Source organism: Canis lupus, unplaced genomic scaffold, assembly GCF_011100685.1.
Source record: "Canis lupus familiaris isolate Mischka breed German Shepherd unplaced genomic scaffold, alternate assembly UU_Cfam_GSD_1.0 chrUn_S289H449, whole genome shotgun sequence".
NCBI classification, from domain to species: domain Eukaryota; kingdom Metazoa; phylum Chordata; class Mammalia; order Carnivora; family Canidae; genus Canis; species Canis lupus.
The window spans coordinates 1-20,519 of NW_023331218.1; the positions used below are offsets into that span (position 1 = coordinate 1).

General features: G+C 48.8%; 1 protein-coding gene across 5 annotated transcripts; it reads left to right on the forward strand.

Moving 5' to 3' along the window:
- Nucleotides 1-874: 874 nt before the first annotated feature.
- Nucleotides 875-19,046, forward strand: LOC119868541 (PWWP domain-containing DNA repair factor 3B-like). 5 transcript variants are annotated; one of them, XM_038589559.1, is made up of 4 exons: nucleotides 875-968; nucleotides 13,783-13,895; nucleotides 15,603-15,783; nucleotides 16,523-19,046. In XM_038589559.1, exon 4 carries the CDS (start codon nucleotides 16,727-16,729, stop codon nucleotides 18,707-18,709), a length of 1,983 nt encoding a protein of 660 aa, XP_038445487.1. In that variant the 5' UTR covers nucleotides 875-968; nucleotides 13,783-13,895; nucleotides 15,603-15,783; nucleotides 16,523-16,726; the 3' UTR covers nucleotides 18,710-19,046. The 5 variants fall into 5 exon arrangements, with proteins under 5 accessions (XP_038445487.1, XP_038445489.1, XP_038445486.1 ...); XM_038589561.1 differs by lacking the exon at nucleotides 875-968 and adding an exon at nucleotides 1,362-1,380; XM_038589558.1 differs by lacking the exon at nucleotides 875-968 and adding an exon at nucleotides 10,194-10,301.
- Nucleotides 19,047-20,519: the final 1,473 nt, after the last annotated feature.

Genomic DNA, 20,519 nt, shown 5'->3' on the forward strand with positions numbered 1-20,519 from the left:
CCCTCCTCACCAGTGTCACCCTCCCGGGCCATGAGGGCCCTCGCTCCCGCTCCCCCCCGCCCTGCCAGCTCTGCGCTCAGGGCCTGGTCGTATCCCGTCGGAGCCCCGAGGACCCCGTGGGGACGTCACCTCAGAGTCAGCCCCGCCGCCCCCGTGCCCCCCACGCCCTGGTCCCGGACGTTCCAGGATACCCCCCCCCCCCGCCCGCCACGGCCACCCAGTGCCACCGGTCCGCCTGCCTGCCTCTGGGCCCCCCAGGGGGTCGCTATGCCCGGCCCCCCCGGCCCCCGTTTGTCTTGACCCTTCCTCTGTCCTATGCCCCTTCCTGTGCCTATGCCCCAGCGCTAGCCCCAACCCCTCTGTCTTGCCCCTCGGTCCTGCGAGCCTCCGTCCCTATGGCCCCCCCCCCCCCCCCCCCCCCCCCCGTCTCTGTCGGTCCTCCCTGCGTCCCTCCGTCCCCCCCCCCCCCCCACCCCACCCCCACCGCCACTCGCACCCCCACCCCACCCCACCCCCTCTCTCTCCCTCCTCCCCCCCTCCTCCCTCCCTCCCTCCGCCCCCACCCCCCCCCCATCGCCTCTGTCTTGTCCCTCCCTCCGCCCCAGCCATCGCCATCGCCATCGCCATCGCCATCGCCATCGCCATCGCCATCCGCATCCCCATCCCCCGCCCCTCTCAGGCCTCCGCGCACACAACGACCTCCACAGCAGGTCCTCCGCGGCGACGACCAGGCTCCTCTGAGGGCCTCGCGACTGACTGAGAGGAGCCAGTCAGCCTCGCCTGCGCGGGAGCGTCGCTGAGCTGAGGGGCTGGCCCAGTGCGCATGCGGGAGGCGGGACCTCGCCAGAGACACGCCCCTCGGGCCCCCCCTGCCCCGGGCGCCGGTGCCTGCCGGCCCTGAGGATCGAGGGTCGAGGGTCGAGGGTCGAGGTTCGAGGGTCGAGATTCGAGGGTCGAGGGAGGTCGAGGTACGGGGCTCACGTGGCGAGGGCCGAGGGTCTTGGGTCAGGACCCAGGGTGGAGCGTCGAGGGCCGCGGGCCGAGGGTCGGTCGAGTGCTGAGGGCCGAGGGCTGAGGCTGAGGGCCGAGGGTTGAGCCCCGGGGCCCAGGCTGCGCGTTTCCGGCTCTGCAGCCCGAGGACGTTACTTTCATCTTCCTGGGAAATCACTAAAGGGTACTGGGTTGTGGAGCATGGTGGCCGCTCAGGCCTCCACCCTTGCTGACCTGAGGCGGAAGGCTTTTCGCAGGTCCTCGTCGGGCTCCTGGCGGGGCCCTTTCCACCCAGCGCTTCCGCTTCCCGGGAGGAATAGCCGTCTCCCCGAGGGTCCTGAGCAAACGACCCCCTCCGTTGTCTCGGCTCCGCTCTTGGGTTGGCGGTTGGTAGGTTGCCTTTGGTGCTGTTTCACAGACCCCTGCGCGTGTCCTTCACTGTGCTGGCCTCCCGCTGGGTTGCCCGGGTAGGAGGACTGAACTCCTGTCAGCGTCCTGCCTGACGTTGGCGGTTGCGCCACGTCCCTTCCACCCATCATTGTGTCCTTAACAGGGTCTGTGGCTATCCCGTGGAGCCCCGGAATAGGCCCTGGAAAAGGCGGCCCCTTCCCCCTCCCCTGTGGAGACACCCGCCAGCCCTCCCCGGGGAACCTGCTCCTCAATATGCCTTCCGCCCCATTGCCTCCTTCCGTCCACTTGCCCATTATTTCACCAGCAGCTCGCCCTGGTACGGCAGCGATGCCTACGGAAGAAATCGCAACGTCTTGCCTGACCGTGGTGCGATTACGCTCTGTGGTGTTTAAATGAGCCCAAGAGAAACAACATAAAAATAAATGCGCCCAAGGCCTTCAGAGGACTTGATGACCTGTTCACAGTCCCTACCATGCAGTGCAACAGTGGTTCCCCTTTCTCCACATCATTGCCAGCTCCTGTAATTCCCAGTTGTTTGTTTTGGCTTTCGTTGGTTGTCGTTGCCTCGTGTTTCTCTGTTTGAAAACAGGCATCCTACAGGGTGTGAAGTGCTTTGCTGCTTGCGGTTCTGACTTTTCATTCCACTGGCGATTACTCACGCCAGACCACCTTTTCAAGTGCCTACGGGGACGGGGCCACGGGTGTCCAGTTTCTCTAGACATATGCCCATTCAGGTCCTTTGCCAATTTTTAATAAGGTTTCTGTCTTTTTGGGGTGCGCGTTGGTTTTCTTTCTTTCTGTTTTTTTTTTTTTTTCTTTGCACCGCGGGTGAGTTGTAGGACCTCTTTAACGGTCAGGATTTTATTCTCTTACCGGGTCGGTCATTTGCAATGATCTTCATCCATTCCTCGGGTTGCCTGCGTGGCCTGTTGATAATGTCCTTTGATGCGCAAGGCGTCTATAAACTGTGACGTTTCCGATTTACCCAGGTGCTTCCTGGCCTCCCGGGCCTTTTAGGATGAAAGCTGCCTGTACTCCGAGGTCATAAATGTTTCTTCAAAATTGACTTAAGGGCTTATTTTGTATCTTTTAGTCTCTGCTCACGTGAAATTGGTTTTTGTGCTTGCTGTCCGGTCGTGATCTAATTGCTTCTGTCCCCCCATGGAAAAGAAAAAAAAAAAAAAAAAAAAGTCACCGTACCGTCCCCATTTTTCTGAAGGGTGCACGCTTTCGCCACTATCAGCTGTGCCCGGTCACACATCAAGGTTCGCTATGTCCCCGATTCTGGTTCTCTGTCCCGTCCCACCGCTCCTTTCGTTTATCCTGTGCCAAAAGCCACAGCCTGTGGCACAATGAAGATTCCTAAGTCGGGGCCGCCCGGGCGGCTCAGCGGTTTTAGCGCCACCTCGGCCCCGGGCGTCATCCTGGAGACCCCGGATGGAGTCCCACGTAGGGCTCCCTGCCTGGAGCCTGCTTCTCCAACTCCGCCTCTGTCTCTGCCTCGCTTTCTCTCTGCGTCTCTCAGGAAGAAATAAATAAACACAAATCTCTAAAGAGTAAAAACAAAGATTCTAGGTCAGGCCCAACTCCGAGTCCTCCGGGATTAAGCTTACACTCTGATGACTCAGATCCTTCCGTGATTCCTGACAGCCTCCACACGAGGGTCGACCCTACATACGAGGACCCTTAGCACCTCGTCTCCTTTGACTCCCCCCTTTATCCTCCCCATCCTGAGCTGCTTGCCACCGCCCGAAGCACACCGTGGCTGTTGCCTGCCACTGGGCCCTCGAACGAGCTCAACCAACTTCTCTGCCGAGACCCTTGGTTGACACTCCTTCCTCTGCCTGTCGCTGTGACTTGTGCCGCCTCGCTCCTCTCCCTGCACTGTAATCCAGTCCTCTGTGTGCTAACGGGACCCTATTCCCGTGCCTCACTTTGACCATGCGGGAAGCCTCTATCATTCTACCAAGCAGATTTGGAACTCACAATTCGTATTGGTCACTGTTTGCCCATGAATACAGACAACACTTCAGCGAGCTATGCTGCCCTGGCCTGAAGGGATACACACCCGTGACTCATTGGATGACCTTAATAACCCTCTGGAAGGTGAATTGGTGCAAGGCCCCTTTATAAGTTAAGAGGACCATGGTCAGAGACTACAGATGCTTACCCAAGTTTGCAGAGCCGCACAGTGGAGGAAGGGCCAGACCTTTGGCGTGTTTGTTTGTTTTTTTTTTTTTTTAATCATGAATTTATTTTTTATTGGTGTTCAGTTTGCCAACATACAGAATAGCACCCAGTGCTCATCCCGTCAAGTGCCCCCCTCAGTGCCCGTCACCATTCACCCCCACCCCCCGCCCTCCTCCCCTTCCACCACCCCTTTGCCCACCCCTGGCCCTCGCCTCTTCACTGTTTTGCGTCCCGTTGCTGCTCTGGGGCTACAGCACGTCTTCAGCTACAAGCCATGGTCTCCAGTAGTGCCTGCCTGTCCCAGTACTGCAGAAAATGGTTGAAGGCTGTGACTGAGGAGGTGGAAGTCCTTTACAAAGTTCTTGTTTTCCATGTAAATTTCAAAACCTGTCAATCGAGAAAGGTGCTGCCTCTGGCATTTTGGAGTGCACCTAAGCGTTATGAAATGACAAACCCATTGAAGAGTCCACGCAGACCAGACCAGATGACGGGAACAAGGGTCTGTCCTCGGTAGAGCAAGGGCCAGTAGCTCAACCACGGCTTTCGGGTTCCAAATTGTCAGGGACATTCTGGTTCCCTATGGCTGGCACCGGGACAGGAATCGCGATTTGTCAGAAGCTCCCACTGGGGATTTGGATGATCAGTATAGATACGTGTAAGTGCTGTGGCAGGTCCTGGACCTCCCCGAGCACCCCTTCCCTCACCCTTTCGTCCTTACTAACAGAACCCTGACCCCATTGCACAGACAGGTGAGCGCGTGGCCCAGTCCAGCCCCTGGGCTGGCCGTGATTCGTGTCCCAGATGACGCCGGTGGCATTCCTAGGAAAGCCCCTGGAACTGGAAAGACGCAGCCGGCATTCCCCTTCGATCTTTCCCACTTGCTCCTGCCAGTGATACAGACGCAGTGCCCGTGGCCCTGGAGACAAAAGCCACATTTAAGGAGAGAGGGGCGAGAAGAGAGGAGATCCTGGCTTCCCGAGGTGTAGTACCAGCCCTGGATTATGTATTCCTACCGTGTGTTACCTGGAATAAACAAAGCCCCTGTATGAGCTACTTGATTCAACAAGCAGGAAGACGCAATTCACGGTGACAGAGCAGCGCATACCTGAAATTTATTTTTGCCCAGCTTGTGTCAGGGGTGGTAGACTATTACCCTAACACCTAAACCCAAACGTGTACAGGGACTCAACTGGTTTATCTCAACTAGTTTATCTATTACTCTTGGCACATTACTGGGAAAGTGACTGGGTCCTCCTGGCAGGCACTATCCATGCACTTCCACAGGGACCCCGGCTGTCAGAAAGTCTGCCACACCCAACGTGGGGCTCCCACGGGAGCCCCGGAGGTGGCCCCCTTGGCAGTTTGCTAGAAGGGGCAAAGAGCACAGAGGTGCACCAGGTACCAGGTGTTTACAAGTTAGGCCTGGCAGTGGCACGCCTCATTTCCGCTTGCCGTCCCATTGCCTGGATCTCAGGCACACGGTCACACGTAACAGCAAGGCAAGCCGGCGAATGATGCCTAGATGGGGCCCAGGAAGAAGAGGAGAGCAAGGATTTAGGTGGCGACCGGGAGGTCCCTGCAACCTGTGCCTTTCTGAAAGTAATGCAAAACTTGACTACGTTGGGTTTTCTTAAAGGGAAACTCACAAAAATGCTCAAAGCACCAACTGACAGTCCAGCATGCCATTAAACGGGGCTGTCCCGCTCGGGGACTGTGAGACACCGAGCTGACTTCTTGACTTCTCTCTCGAAGCCTTGATCACTTTCGTACTATCTTAAAGGCATACCGACAGTATTTGTCTCGTGATATTTTGGATGCCGCTAAGTGAAATAATGCATAAAAACTCGTACGGGCCCTCAGTAATATCCGGGAACCAGTCAAATATTAGTAACAGTATAGCAGCATTACTGTTTCTGATTCATTCTATCGTAATGGTGATCGGCGTTTCGTGTTTATTGTATTGCCATTATTGTGGCCACTTTGTGAGCCACTGGCACACAATTTCCTGAATATCAAACATTGAATGCAAGCCGGTGCCTGCTACATATTTCAAAGCGTAAAAACTAACTGATTTTCATCATCAGGATTAACTGTAACATTTCATTAACAAATGTGGACTTGGGACGGGAAATATATATTTCAAGTACATGAATAACTTAGGGTGTGTCAGACATCACAAGGGCATTTTTACTCTTTTTTTAAATTTATTTTTCCGTGAGAGACAGAGAGAGAGAGAGAGAGAGAGAGGAGAGAGAGAGAGAGAGAGAGACAGGCAGAGACACAGGCAGAGGCAGAAGATGAGCACGTGGCTCAGTCCAGCCCATGGGCTGGCCATGATACGTGTCCCAGATGATACTGGTGGCATTGCTAGGAAAGCTTCTGGAACTGGAAAGGCGCAGCTGGCACGGATGCAGCTGCATAGGCAGCTCCCATGCAGGGAGCCCGATGTGGGACTCGATTTCGGGACTCCAGGATCACACCGTGGGCCGAAGGCAGGCGCTAAACCGCTGAGCCACCCAGGGATCCCACATTCTTACTGTTTAAGGCAGTATTTCTTCCAAAGAAGTCAGAGAAGATGATGACGGATGTGTGAATAAATTCGATCAAAAATGCATGCAGTCTGGTTGACCCTTCTTATCTCCTTTTTTTCCCTCCCACTCTCTCTGTTTTCCTTTGGCCTCCATAACTGCATAGTCTCCCGTTATCTCCTTTCATTCTGGCGACTCCTTCTTACCATTGCTAGCTCCTTCTCTTCAAATGAGCCTTCGCATGATGATGTTCCTCAGGACTTGGTTTTACTTGATTCTTTTCTCAATCGATACACGTTCCCTAAATGTTTCCACCTATGTGCATGATTTCAATGGCCATTTACATCAGAGCTTCTCAAAGGGTGGTGCATGGGATCACCGATATATCAGAATCCCTGAAAGGAGAGTGTTTAGTCCAGATTCCTTGGATCTGTCCTAGGCCTGCCCAATCAACCATGTGGGCGTGCACTAGGAATCTGCATTTTCAGTAAATTCTCCAGGTTGCTCTCAAACTTGGAACCACTGTATTAGTCAAGAAGGACCTGACTGTCACAAACAGTGGCAGCTCAATATCTCCATCTGGCGGCTTCATAAAACCACTGTCTTTGTTTTGCAAATGCCCACCAAGGATGTGAGGAAAATATTAAAAATCTGAAAATCAGGAAAGAAATTGGAACAAGGGACTTTAGTGGACCATCTGCTCCATGACTAACCAAGATGAGTTATGACACCTTTTGAGTCATAACAGCTTTTGACTTTTCTAACACCGACCGTGAACTTGTCTGTTTTACACTTGTAAGGAGAAATCAAATTGATACATCTCAGAGGTCCTCCGACTATAGAAAAACACAGGTATTGGATGACTCCTGTCTATAGATCATTTCAGCACGTTGTGATTTCTTACGGCAGTGCCAAGAGGTTTTCTGGAATTTTGAAGTTATCCTTCCAGAGGTTAGCTCATAAAGAACGGTCTACTTTCCAAAAATAACTTAATACAGAGCGCTCTTTGTTAACTTAAGTTCTCCTGTCAAGTCTCTCTTCTAATTATAAAAGCAATAAAGACTCACGATAGGATAATTTTCACAAAATAGAAAATTTACAGAGGAAATGAAATTCATGCTTCATTCCACTACTCAGATGTACTATACGATTTGAAAGTGAGGGATACTATCTGCTTCCATCCTTCTCCCCCCCCCCTCCCTCTCTCTCTGCCCCCTATATTATTTTCTTTGGACCTTTCACCTTTTGGTGCCTGCCTTGATTTGCTACCAGCTCTGGGCTTTTATTTTTTCCGTCTGTTTTTAATCACACATGTTACTTCTTTCATCTAAGATTTGGAAGCAAATCTTCAATATTTTATTCAGTCCGATCCTTCTTCCATAGTGTCTACTTCGAGTTAACGGTCCAGGCTAAGCCAATGATTTATGTTGTACTTCTGATCCCCTTCCTCATAATGCTCAGCATTTCACTGGTTCCCGTAACTACACCAATATGTTGGGTGAGGGATGACTGATGATGACCATCCAGGGGGTAAGGATAGTCTCTTCAACAAGTGGCTCTGGGACAGCGGTATATCCACATACAAATGAACAAACTTGGACACTCTAGTCACAGGATACACAAAACGCCTAAACGTGAGAGCTAAAATTATAAAACTCTTAGAATAAAGGATAGCAGTAAACCTCCATGACCTCGGATTTCTTAAACATTAGACCAAAAGCAACAAAAGAAAAAAAAAATGGGTAAATTGACGTTCACCAAAATGAAAACAAGCTTTTGCATTAAAAGACACCATCTTTGGGCACCTGGGTGGCTCAATCGGTTACCATCTGCCTTTGGCTCGGGTTGTGGTCCTGGGATTGAGCGCCGCATCGGGCTCCCTGCTCAGCGGAGAGCCTGCTTCTTCTGCTGCTCCTCCTGCTTCTGTTATCTCTCTCTCTCTCTTTCTCTTTTTCTCTCCCTCTCTCTCTCTGTCTCTCTCTCTCTCTGTCTCTCACTCTCTCTCTCAAGTAAATTTGTAAAATCTTTCTTTAAAAGAACAAAAAATAAATGACTATCGAGAGAGAGAGAAAGATATCATAAAGATGGGAGAAAACATTGTCAAATCATATGTCTTTTTAAAAAAGATTTTATTTATTTATTCATGAGAATACGCAGAGAGGAGAGAGAGAGAGGCAGAGACACAGGCAGAGGGAGAAGCAGGTTCCATGCAGGGAGCCTGATGTGGGACTCGATCCCGGGTCTCCAGGATCATGCCCTGGGCTGAAGTTGGCGCTAAACCGCTCAGCCACCCGGGCTGCCCATATGATTTTTTAAAAAGTATTTTATGTATTTATTCATGAGAGTCACGGAGAGAAAGAGGAAGGCAGAGACACAGGCAGAGGGTGAAGCAGGCTCCATACAGGGATCTTGACTTGGGACTCGATCCCAGGACCCCAGGATCACGCCCTGGGCCAAAGGCAGGCACCAAACCGCTGAGCCACCCAGGGTTCCCCTTGCAAATCATATGTCTAGGGAGAGTCTAGCAACCAGAGTATAGAAAGAACCCTTACAACTCCAACCAAATGAAAAAACAAATAAAGATGGGAAAGAGATCTGAGTACGTATTTCCCGAAGGAAGATAAACAAATGGCCAAAAGTCACATGATAATATGCTCAATATTATTAGTCAGTCGGAATTGCAAACCAAAGCCTAACAATAGCTGTTAACGCCCCCTAGAATGTCTAACATTAAGGGGAAACAGTTGGTCTTTCAGAAAGCATCTCTGATTTGAAAAGATTGGCCATGGGTGCTTCCCACTATTTTCCCACCCCTAAAACTACATAGGCTACATACATGGAGGCTCTTGGTATGCCTCTTCCTCTCCTCTTCACCAAGAACCTTTCGAAAGCCTTCATTCAGGTGGCACACAGTTCTGTGTAAGAGTCCAGCTTGCCCTGCTCTCGTGGATTGCACGTAGAACGAGAGGGCTTTGTCTGGCTCTGGAATCTGGGGTCCATGGCTGTGCTGGGTCTGTCTGGAACCGTCACCTTGTGAGGGCTGATTTGGGGCATCACTTGCCAAATCAGCATTCGGTGACATCGTGTCAGTGGTTTGAATTCGGCCATAATGGTAGTACTTACAACATGGAAATAGGAAAACCCTGGAGCTCGGAACTGCAATCTCCCCTCCCGAAAGCCTGTTCCCAGCACATCACACTGCCCAGGACTGGCCACAGAAGAATTGCCTGGAGCTCATTAACAGGAAACAAGAGCTACATCACAGGGCAGCTCTGTCCCCTGATGTAGATGACAATGAGAGAGGAAGTGTGCGCTGTGTGCCCTTCTGAGAGGAGCCCTACCTCTGGGCTTAGCCTTCATTGGCAGTGTGGTTGCGGCAGTACAAGCTGAGCGCACATCCCAAATGTGAGAGGCTCATCTCTATCTCCCTATTGTCCTCCATCGGGGACATTTTTGGGGACTCGCCTCTCTTCTCAGGAACCACTGGTGTCCCGAAAACCTTGTCAGTACACAGTCGTCCGAGGGTACACTGAGGGTCATTTGGTCTTGTTGCAACCCGAGTTTCTAGTTAAGGCAAATGGACCTCTGACACCCAGGGCCTTTGTCCTGACACGTCTTCTCCTCTTGGGTCATTTTTAATTGACTGAGAGTCCTTGAATCCCACCCACACAAACACACACGGCCTCATGTGTCTTGGCACGTTGAAAGGAGGTCCTTAACGGAACCTGGATCCTAAGCGTGTGTGTGTGTGTGTGTGTGTGTGTGTGTGTGTGTGTGAAGGGAAGACAGAAGCTGTTATCTTTCCACTTTATTTCTTCCATAACCCATTTTGCAAAAACTCCCCTGCCCTCAGTGCCTTTTCTGAGACCATCAGATATTGTCTTCAATGTTTCATTCATTCATTCACTCACAAACTCATTCATTCATTCACTGGATTGGTCAGGGTGTAATTGACTGAGACCACGATCGACGCTCTGCATCTGAGGAGGTATTAGTACTTCCTGGTTTCCATAGAAAGCGAACATCAGGAAGACCTTTTCTGATGACATTCTGGTTTCCATGACAACTGGGTTAAGCCATTCTTTCCTGGAGACAGAAGAAACATTTAACAAGGATATTTACAGACTGGAGAGATGGAGTACCTGTAGAAACGTCGGACTAGTCAGTGTCTGCTATCAATGTGTGAGTCGTGTGTGTGTTTGTGTGTTGCCAGTGTGTGGGTTTTAGTTGGACTTTAAGAGCTCTAATCCCTCCTGTTTTATCAGAGGGGATGGCAGCTTCTCTTGGGGCTGGGGAGCTTAGGTGACTGAATACCTCTGTCACACCAGGGCCCCTTTCTGCTGTCCTAAGGTGACACCATTGCCCGAGGGCATTGTTACCTGACTTCTTGAAAGCAGAGATCCCCAAATATTCCTCATCATGTACCTCTGCTTGATGATTGTCCCATGAACCCTTAAAGATGTAAGTTGACTCGCTTGCACTGACTTAGAGTCAAGTTATTATGTGTGTGAAATGAGAGGGAGAAAGAAGTCAGCAAATGAGGCAAATGGGTAGGATTGGAAGATCTAATGTGACTCTGTGTAGCCTAGGGGATGATATTGTGCTCACTCTGAGTAGCCGACACACACATGATCTAAGAAACATCTCTAACAGACAAGGTCGGAGCCCACGCTCTGAGGTCTCCTCTTCAGACGTCACGGCTTCTCAGAACCACCGTATCCTCCGTTGCGCTCTCTGGAACTACAAGTGCCCACTCTTCCTGTCATGACACTCTTGCGTCATTGCTCAATTGTACTTTTTTTTTTCTTTTTTGATCTCCAAATGACTCAAGTTCTCTTTCATAAAAATAGGAAGAGAGTGTTGCCTAAAAGTCATGCTGGTTTTCCCTCTTTGCTTTTAAAGCTGTTCTTTTCCCACTGGGTTCTAGAAGTTTAACCATGATGAGCCTAGACCTGTGTGTGTGTGTGTGTGTGTGTGTGTGTGTGTGTGTGTGAATGTTAGAGAGAGAGGAAGAGAGAGGGAGAGCAGGGAGAGGGACGGAATATATTATGCTTGCAGGTTGGCATCTCAATACACCATCTGATATTTTGGAACATTGTTGCCTATTGTTCCTTCACACATTCAGCAGCCCTTCTCTCTTCTTGGACCGAAGTACAATATATCTTCTGTGGTTAAATATATACATTTTAATAATGAACATTTCCTTTGATCCATAGAAAATGTACCTCAAAGACATTTGCAATGTATTTGCATCGCTTTCTATGCAATGGTTGGTACTGTTTTGCTTGCCTGCTTTTTGTTCACTTACATCCAGGATTTCATTTCATATCACCTTAGAATCTTTGCAAAGTAAGGTTTCGGTGCCTATGTACACGTAAATGTGTCCTCCGTGTAATGTTTTAAAACATTTGAGAAATGATGTCTACCCTCACTACCCACTTCTGTCCTTTTCCTTCCTCTCTTGCCAATGCAACAGTGCCATGACATTTCTGTTTATCATTCTGGACTCTTCTCTTGCATTGACATGTCTTTGTATCCAAAGATGAAGTAGACACCGTTGCTCTCATGTGAATGTGTGCCTTACGGAAAGCGTATTACTTGCGCTTCACTGGTCTCTAGATATATTTTTTTTGGGGGGGGGGGAGTGAATGAATTTTTGTCCTCTGTCAGCACATGAAGGTCTGCATCAGTCCTTGTGTTGGATGCATAACATGCCCTTGTTGGCTTAGATTATCGGTTTGTTAGTCTATTCCCATGGGTAGCAAGCACCTGGCAGACACCCAATGCCGTTATGACAAGCTACGATGCAGTGAGTTGTCTTGTGAATTAGGGCACCTTTTTCTCCTTGTGCACGACACAGGGAAATTAATAGGTTCTGAAATACACACTTTGTCCGCTCGCCGGGCTATCAGTAATTATGGAAGTCTCGCCTGCAGGAAAGACCAGGATGCCCTTGACTTTTTCAGTCCTAAGGCTGTGCATGATTTCATCACTGTTAGAGAGGGAAGTGGAGGTCTCCCTGTGGCAGGTAACAGTGACTGGAGGGGTAACAGAGAATCTCTGGAAGAAAATTGGCCTGCTTGATGGGAGAAACCACCTGAGTTTGCTAAAGGAATGGGACAGAAGTCACTCTAGTCTTAAAATAAGGCCCTGAGGGGAACCTTGATGTTTGTGTCGTCCTTTGCACAAGCACTCATGGTTCTGCTCCTCTGGGCAGCTCTAGAGCTCTTGATGGTGTGTGCCTGCAAGCGTAGTTGCTGTGGTTCCTTCTTTCTTAAGGGAAAATGGGGGGCAGAGTTTGGCAATTTGAATGTGTAGGTGCTCTGAGTGTTGTAGCTGATCATTGGTAGGTGAGAAGCAAGCCTAGTTTTTTCAGTTCTTTGGTAGAACTGAGGGCGGTTCACGATTTTTCAGTCTGCGCTACTTGCCATTGAAATGTTTATACAAAAATGGTCCACATTTCCAAATAGGTGTGACCTCCATGAGTTTATGAAACTAGTGAGCAACATAAGGGAAAGGTTTGAAGATGCAATTCCCACTCAGTTGCTCTACAAATGGAATGAGGTTAAAAACTTTGACAGGTGGAAAGTTCATGCTGGATTCATGGGGCACTGGAAAGGTGTAACAGTAGGCAAGAACGTGTTTTCTCTCTAAGTGAAATTGCGTGAAATGTGCCTTTATAGCCAAAAGGGGGAACTGCTAACTCGTCCATTCATGGAAATACATGTTTTGGGGACAGTTTAAGGTCACAAAGCCTACAGCTTAAAAGAAGCTCCAAGGTGTGCCTGGGTGGCTCAGTCGGTTGGGGTCAACACTCTTGATTTCAGCTCAGGTTATGATATCAGGGTCATGAGATCGAACCCCGTGTGGGGCTCTGCATTGGGCATGGAGCCTACTTAAGATTCCATCTCCCTCTACCTATGGCCCCGCCTTCCTCCTCCATCTCAGAATGAAAACCACACACACAAAAAGTCCAATAAATAAGCACTGGTTTTAGGGAAGGGATGAGAGGGTGTTGGGGTAAAGATGAGAGAAGTTCTGCCTCTGGGGAGTGGAGGGGTGCAGGAGTCCTATCAAGGACAGTGCCCTTGTTTTGAGACAACACGTTCAGAGGGTTGTTTTCGTTTTTGTTTGGAAGTGATCACAGCCCTCAACGGGGAAAGGAGTTAAGGAACAAAGCTTCCAAAATCATTCTTCCAAAAGTCACGGCGATTGATTGGAGAAATAAATATTCGTTGCCACCACGTTCTCTCATTCCTTAGCCAAGGAGCAAATGGACTAGAGTTAACAGCAGGACTTAAAAATTGAAGCTGGTTCATCTGAGGGTTCTATTTCTTGATGGTCTGGAATTGACCCTGAAGTTACAAATCGTGGAGTTGTTACTTCTACGATTCCCCTTCTGTTTTATTCTATTCATTTTTACTGGGCAGGCATGTTTGGTATGACTGTAAACTAGAATTGTGGATACATGTTCAGATCCAAGCCCTCCGAGAATTGGGGGTCACTTTAATAGTTACTTCAGTGTCATTCAGGGTTCTATTTTTAATACTTGTTCCTGGTGTGCAGAAGAGGATCAACATTTACATGTAATTCCCTCTATCTGTCCCTCTTTCTCTCCAACTGCCACGTGTCTGTCTACACACCCACCTGGATGCACCCTTAGAGGGAAAGAAGAGAGCTGTGCTCCTGTCAGGATGAAAAAATAAGGAAATCATCTGCAACATTATGTGCCAACCCTTCAATGGAAGCTGTTTGGACAGTGGGCCAAAGCACATGGTGAGTAGGCCATGGAGGATTTTATATTTTCATTAAAAACCCTTTCCTTCTGAATGCGTCTCTCAAGGGTGCATCGTTTTGGTAACCGGACAAAATGATTGCAATTGATATTTTGGTTGTCCGCTGCAAGTTACTCCATTAAAGTGCTTCGTAGTTGAACAGATGTACACAAACGTGAATGGGAGAGAATATTCAAATAGGTGCTATGGTTTTTAAAGCCCTTTCTATAGAAAATAGGTTTAAACAGAATTTAAAAGTGCGAGACTCATATATTTGCAGTTCGCATTCCTTCTGGGTGATCAGCTTACTGATCCTTAATGGTTTTCCTACTTTATGGTGTTAAACAGCATTTTAGATTCTCCGTGTGTAATTCCAAGATAAGGAACTGAGACGAGCTGCCCTGGAAGCAACAACATTTGCATGCATGCGTAGAGCAGAAAACATGGATTCCATGCATCAATATCAGGCATCTTGCGTCTCTAACCTCATCACTCTGAGTCTGTGTATGTATCTGTGAGTGTGTGTGTGTCTGTCTTGGGGGTCTGGTTGGAGCTCAGGTGACTCAGGCACTCCTGTTCTGTGTGAGAGACTGGCAGGTCATGCTGCAGGGAGACTGCAGTTGGTTGAGTTACCTGTTTTTCCTTCTCCTCTCTGTTCTGTGTCCTCACCCGACACCCGTGATCTAAGAGCCAGTACACTGAGTTCTGTAAAGCAGAGGACACAATACCTGCATGATCATACATTCTGGCAAGAAAAGGTTTGTGCAGGCTGGGCCCAAAGTCTGTGTCATTAGTCATCATACGTTTCATATTGTAGCTAGGAGTATGTGTGAACAAAGTCCTGCATACATGTGTTTTCTTAGGGAAATAATCTGTTGTAAATCAAAGCGTACCATTTGAAACCGATACTGGATGAACTAAAATCTGTAAGCGAACTGTGATACGTAATTGAACAGTATATGTGGAAAAGTAGAACCCATTAACAGGTATTTCCTGACGGGTCGGAAGGGGGATTGAGAGAACAACTGCATTTTCTGCATGACACACATCTAAAAGTTTGAAATGTATTTAAATGAAGTTTTTAAATGTCAGGGAAACCGCATTGCAAAAAGTGATTCACAAAACTGATGCAAAAAATCAGATTCCCACGAAACAGTGATCCCATACTGCTCTTGAGTGAAGAAATACAGTGCTAGGCATATGTGCACGCGTGTGTAGATGGCGCATTGGGAACGTGCGCTGAACGCTCACACCATCATGTTGACAGTAAGCATCTATCATGTATTGCCCCCGTGTATACCCCTCTGCATGGTTTTTCTCTTCACAATTTTACTTTAGAAACACCAACACACACTTACATAATAGACACCGTTTTGTTGCGCGCGCACACACACACACACACACACACACACAAAACGCTGCTACTACTAAATCCTTGCATTTAAGACGGACAAAAAGGCTATTATGAAAGCTGTAGTAGTGGCCATGGTTCTGAAATAGGAGGACCAGCCTAAACTAAACAGGTTAACATGGAAATATTTTTGAAATTCAAACGAAGGAAGCAGAGAGACAGGTCTACATTCCAAATGAGATATAACTAACATTTCTGCTTCAGAATAGCCTGTATTCCAGAGCTGGGGAAGGGAAAATGATGACTCCATCCCCATTTCGTTGACTTAATTTCCCATCTGCCTTTCTGATTTTCTAGATTAACATTAGAGGTACGTACGTCCTGGGTATCTACATTTGAGGCCATTTGATCCCTGGAAGGACTGTGCACCTCAGAGGCACAGAGCAGAGGAAAGGGTCTGCCGGACAAGCAGTTGGAACGTGTGAACCAACAGGTGCCGCGAAAAGACTCACGCCTCCCTCGATCTACGTGCTGTTTTGTAAGACGTTCCTATTTTACTAAACATTTCACTTGCAGTCATTTCATGTTGACATTTGGAGTGTGGCTTATTCCGCTCCTCGCTCTACAGCCATCTCTTTCCGAAAATTTAGCTCTGGGGGCGGGGAGGGGGGTGGGCAACAGCCTTTTGAGCCACCGTAGTGCAATGCAAAAGGGCAGGTCAAGCCAATGGCCCATGCCTGTAGCAATCCTTATGAAGGATGGCACCAGTAACCACCAGGATGATCTTCGTGAACCTCTGGATTCTAAGCTCATGCTCTTGAACCCAAGATTGGGCTGGCTGGCATTCAGGGTCTGTAGGCTGGAGATCGTCCCTGGCTTCCTTGGGTGCACAGGGTGGCATCAGCGCCCCCCAGAAAATAAGGACCGAGTGAAGCATCCCCCCAGGATGAGCCCCAGGGAGCACAAAAGGCACAAGACGGCCAATAACACAAATGAGATCTGGAAAACGACACCCGCCTCCCCACACAGATGCTCTTTAATACGGAGTGGCAACAAGCAGGGCAAGAAGTTGGGTATGGAAGGTTAAAAAACTCCTCAGGCATCTTCTGTATGTTCCCCGATACTTGCCTTGTATTTACTCCCCCTATCTGACACACAAACTCTTTATAGTTCTTTGTTTTATCTCCTTTCAATTCTCAGTGACCGATGTTCTTCTACGTTCACAAAAGTAATTTTTTCTCCTAATGGTTTTCTTCTCTTCCTTTTCCACATTCCAGTGTTCTCCTATACAGTCCGTTCCGTGACTCTGGGAGACTCAGGTGAAGAAGGAGGGTCCACACAAGCAGTAAACCCTTTGTGGCCCGAGGCCAAAAGGCGTGCTGAAGGACATTGTTTTAGGGAAGATGTGCCGTGCCTGTGTGTCTGACGGCCAGAACCCTCAACCTCTATTAGTCACCTCTTGAGAGGACACCCAAATCACAATGGATGCTGAGTATGTCCTGTGCAACTGGAAAGACCACTTGTGGCCAGCAAGGGTTTTGTCCAGATCCGGGGTCTCACCAAGAAATAAGAGGAAAGGAGCACTTTCTCTAGAAGTTGAAATACTCTCGGTAGATGAAAAAATTAAAGTGAAAAGCACAGACGTAAAGATCCTAAACGAGTCTCAGATTGAATCCATTACCTCCTTGCTAACAGCCCAGTCGAAGGCCAGTGTCCCAGCGGGACAGGAAGTGCCTTACAGAAACGCTCTTTCAGTGGCATTGGAGATTCTGAAGGAGAGAGCAGATGTGCGCCCAGCAGGAGCATCGGATGATCCAGAGACCACTACACCGTCCCGAAGGGGACCAAGAAAGCGATCTCTTAAAGACTACCGGAAGGCCAAAGGGATCTTACTGAGGCGTCTCAGGAAACGCAGAAACCTCAAATCGCGGCTGGTGCATTCTCGGAGACAGGATGCCCCAGATGGCGGCCAATCACAGGCACACACAACCCTCACTCCCCTTCCAAGGAAAAGGCAAGCAAAGTCCTCACCAAGCTCCAGCAGGCGCCCGAACTTACCGTCACTTTCAGAAGATGGTGGTGAGAAAGAGGGCAAGGAAAAGAGGGACACCTCAAGAGTTAGGTCTTTGCATCGCATAGCCAAGGAGGCGGGTACCGGGGCTGAAGATGGAGGCATCCTTCCATCTCCGCCACCAGGTTTCAACCTCACTGTGCCCGAGGAGGCTCCGAAAGAAGAGGCACCTGACACCCACGCAAAGACCCCGGATGCCTCCTCTGAGCGCTCTGCCTCCTCCGGGAATGTTGAGGACCACGGAGAGGGTCCCTGGGAGCCAGGCATGGAAGGTGCGGCAGCCTCCTCCAGCGCCCCTAACCTGAGGCCGCGTTGTTCACTCCGTCTGGCAAACAGGAGAAGGAAGCTGCAGGTACCAGAGTTTGAGAAAGGGCTGCAGGAATCTCGACCTTCGGCCAGCTCAAAGGCTGTGAACCCCACCACTGCTATTAAGAAGGATGTCAGCCAGGAAATGGGACAACTGACCAGCACGCTTTCTCCACAGGAGCCTTGTCCCATTGAAGGAGGAATGATGGTCTGGTTTAAATTTCAAAATCACCCCTTTTGGCCAGCGGTGGTAAAGAGCGTCAGCCAAGCAGAGCAGACTGCAAGGGTGCTTTTGATTGAGGCAAACATGCACGCTGAAATGAGTGGCATTCGAGTTCCTCTTCGAAGATTAAAGCCCCTGGACTGCAAAGAGAAAGAAACACTGATGAAGAGAGCCAGGAAAATGTACGAGCAAAGTGTGAACTGGTGTTTCTCCCTGATTTCTCACTACAGAGAAGGGCTCACTTGTGGGTCTTTTGCAGGCTCCTTCCTGGACTATTATGCTGCTGACGTCAGTTACCCAGTTAGGAAAGCCATCCAGGACGGGGATCTGGAGGCTGACTTCCCAAAGGTCAATTATGCCGACCTGGAGGATTCTGAGGAGGAGACCTCCGTGGGCGGGAAGAGGCCCCGCAAGAAGATTCTCCCTGACCGGATGAGGGCTGCTCGGGACCGAGCCAACCAGAGGCTCGTGGACTTCATCGTGAAAACGAAGGGGGCCGATCACCACCTTCTGGACATTGTCAAAGGCAGGAAACAGTCCAGGTGGCTGACATCGTTTCTGAATTCCAACAGGTACACGCTCTGCGTTGAAACATACCTGGAGGATGAAGACCAGTTGGATGTCGTGGTGGGACATTTACAAGAAATCTACAAACAAATAGACAAGAAGAGGCTGACTCTGGCAAGGGACGACAAAGTGAGTTTTGTTCTGGAAGTTCTTCTGCCAGAAGCAATCATTTGTTCAATTGCTGCACTTGACGGATTAGGTTATAAGGAGGCAGAAGAAAAGTACCTACGGGGCCCACCCGTGCATTACCGAGAAAAAGAGCTGTTTGATAAAAATATCTTAAAGAAAATGCGATAGAGATCGGCACCAAGGGGCAAAGCTAATAAGTAAGCCCTCCTGTGCCCACACTGCAGCAGGGAGACCTCTCATTGCCTGTCTGTATGCAATGCGGGATCCTTCCATTCTCTATGCCATGTACATACGTTCTAGGAGTTTGAGACCCCGGGAACATGCTGGGTTCATTTTGGATCCATCTGTGGCACTTGTGCGTAGCACGGCCACCATCGTTTCTAGTTCTCAAACGCCTTGCAAACTAATTTGATAAAAAAAAAAAAATACTGCAGACCGTTGTACTTCTCTCTACTTACTTGGATGTGTCATTGTCTAGATGTTTTCATAAGGTTGCTTTGGAGAGCACTTCATATTTTATTTTTTTTTTTTTTTAATTTTTTTTTTTTTTTTTATTTATTTACAATAGTCACACACAGAGAGAGAGAGAGAGAGAGAGAGAGAGAGAGAGAGGCAGAGACACAGGCAGAGGGAGAAGCAGGCTCCATGCACCGGGAGCCCGACGTGGGATTCGATCCCGGGTCTCCAGGATCGCGCCCTGGGCCAAAGGCAGGCGCCAAACCGCTGCGCCACCCAGGGATCCCAGCACTTCATATTTTAAATACGGGACGCACGATCTCTTATGACGTGAAAGAGCCCTGGTGTCAGACATGAAGCAACAATCGCTTTTAAAATGTAAGATGGATTTTCGCAGAAACATCACATGGATTTCTCACTCTCTCTGTGACACCTCGGTGTAAATGAGTGCATTGGTTCTTAGGATAATTCCTTGAATTCGATCTGCCATGCTTATCTGTGTGGAAGAAAAGCCCTGAGGGGTGAAGCCAACGGCACAGATGTTTGCGATATACTGTCACTACCTTCTCATGGTTCCTGGAAAAGCCGTCTGAAACCCAAAGGTAATGACTGGTCATCTGCATGTAGTCCACATGGGAGTGAACGACATCTCAATGTGCGGTGAACATTTTGTCGGCCTGTGCGAGACTGTGACCTCTACACTTGCCTGAGATTCCACTTAGGGAAGCAGTTCTTGCTCAGTGGCTAAGTGGTTTCCTAAAACAAACAGGCTCCTAGCTGTCTTCCTGACTGATGGGATGCTTTGCATGTAGTGGCTTATTCCTCTGTGGAAGACAACTAATCAGACACACAGTTTAGCGATTTTAGACCTAGCTGGAGTCCAGGTTCACTGCTGGGAGCCCATCTAAGTGGCACACATTGTAGGAAAGCATGCACTTTGTTCTGGAACTGTGTCCCCTAAGATGCAGTCATCTATCTCAAACCAAGCCAGCGTTCTCTTTTGATTTATTCACTGGCTAGCCCTGACAGGTTCCGGCAGTAATATATGCAGGCTGGTAAGTCGTTCCAAGCTGTGTGAGCAATAGATGGACCGGGATCTGGGAACCAGAAATGAGCTACAGAAAAGCCTCCATTTGGCTAACTGTGGCTGTTTTCAGGGTACAATGAAACGTGCATAACTAAAAGATAAACCCTGAATCCTATGAATTGTTATCTTAACTTGAAAGTGGGGATAGTAACTTTAGGAAAGTAAGGTTTTTTGAGGAAAAAAATGTTAGAAAAGCTAGTTTGCTTTTAAAATGTGATGTGGAAATGAGCACTATTGGTCTGACATGAACCCGAGTGCATTTCTATTCTTAGAGGGACTCAGCTGTCACTCACGGGCCTATGTTATATGTTCACACGGCCATGTGATTTGTGTGAATATGTGTGTAAAATTTGCAAGAGTTAGCTGTTTTGATTCCCAATAAAACGTTGTATCTTTCACTTTGAACTTGTGCTTCTTCACACTTTAGATTGTACA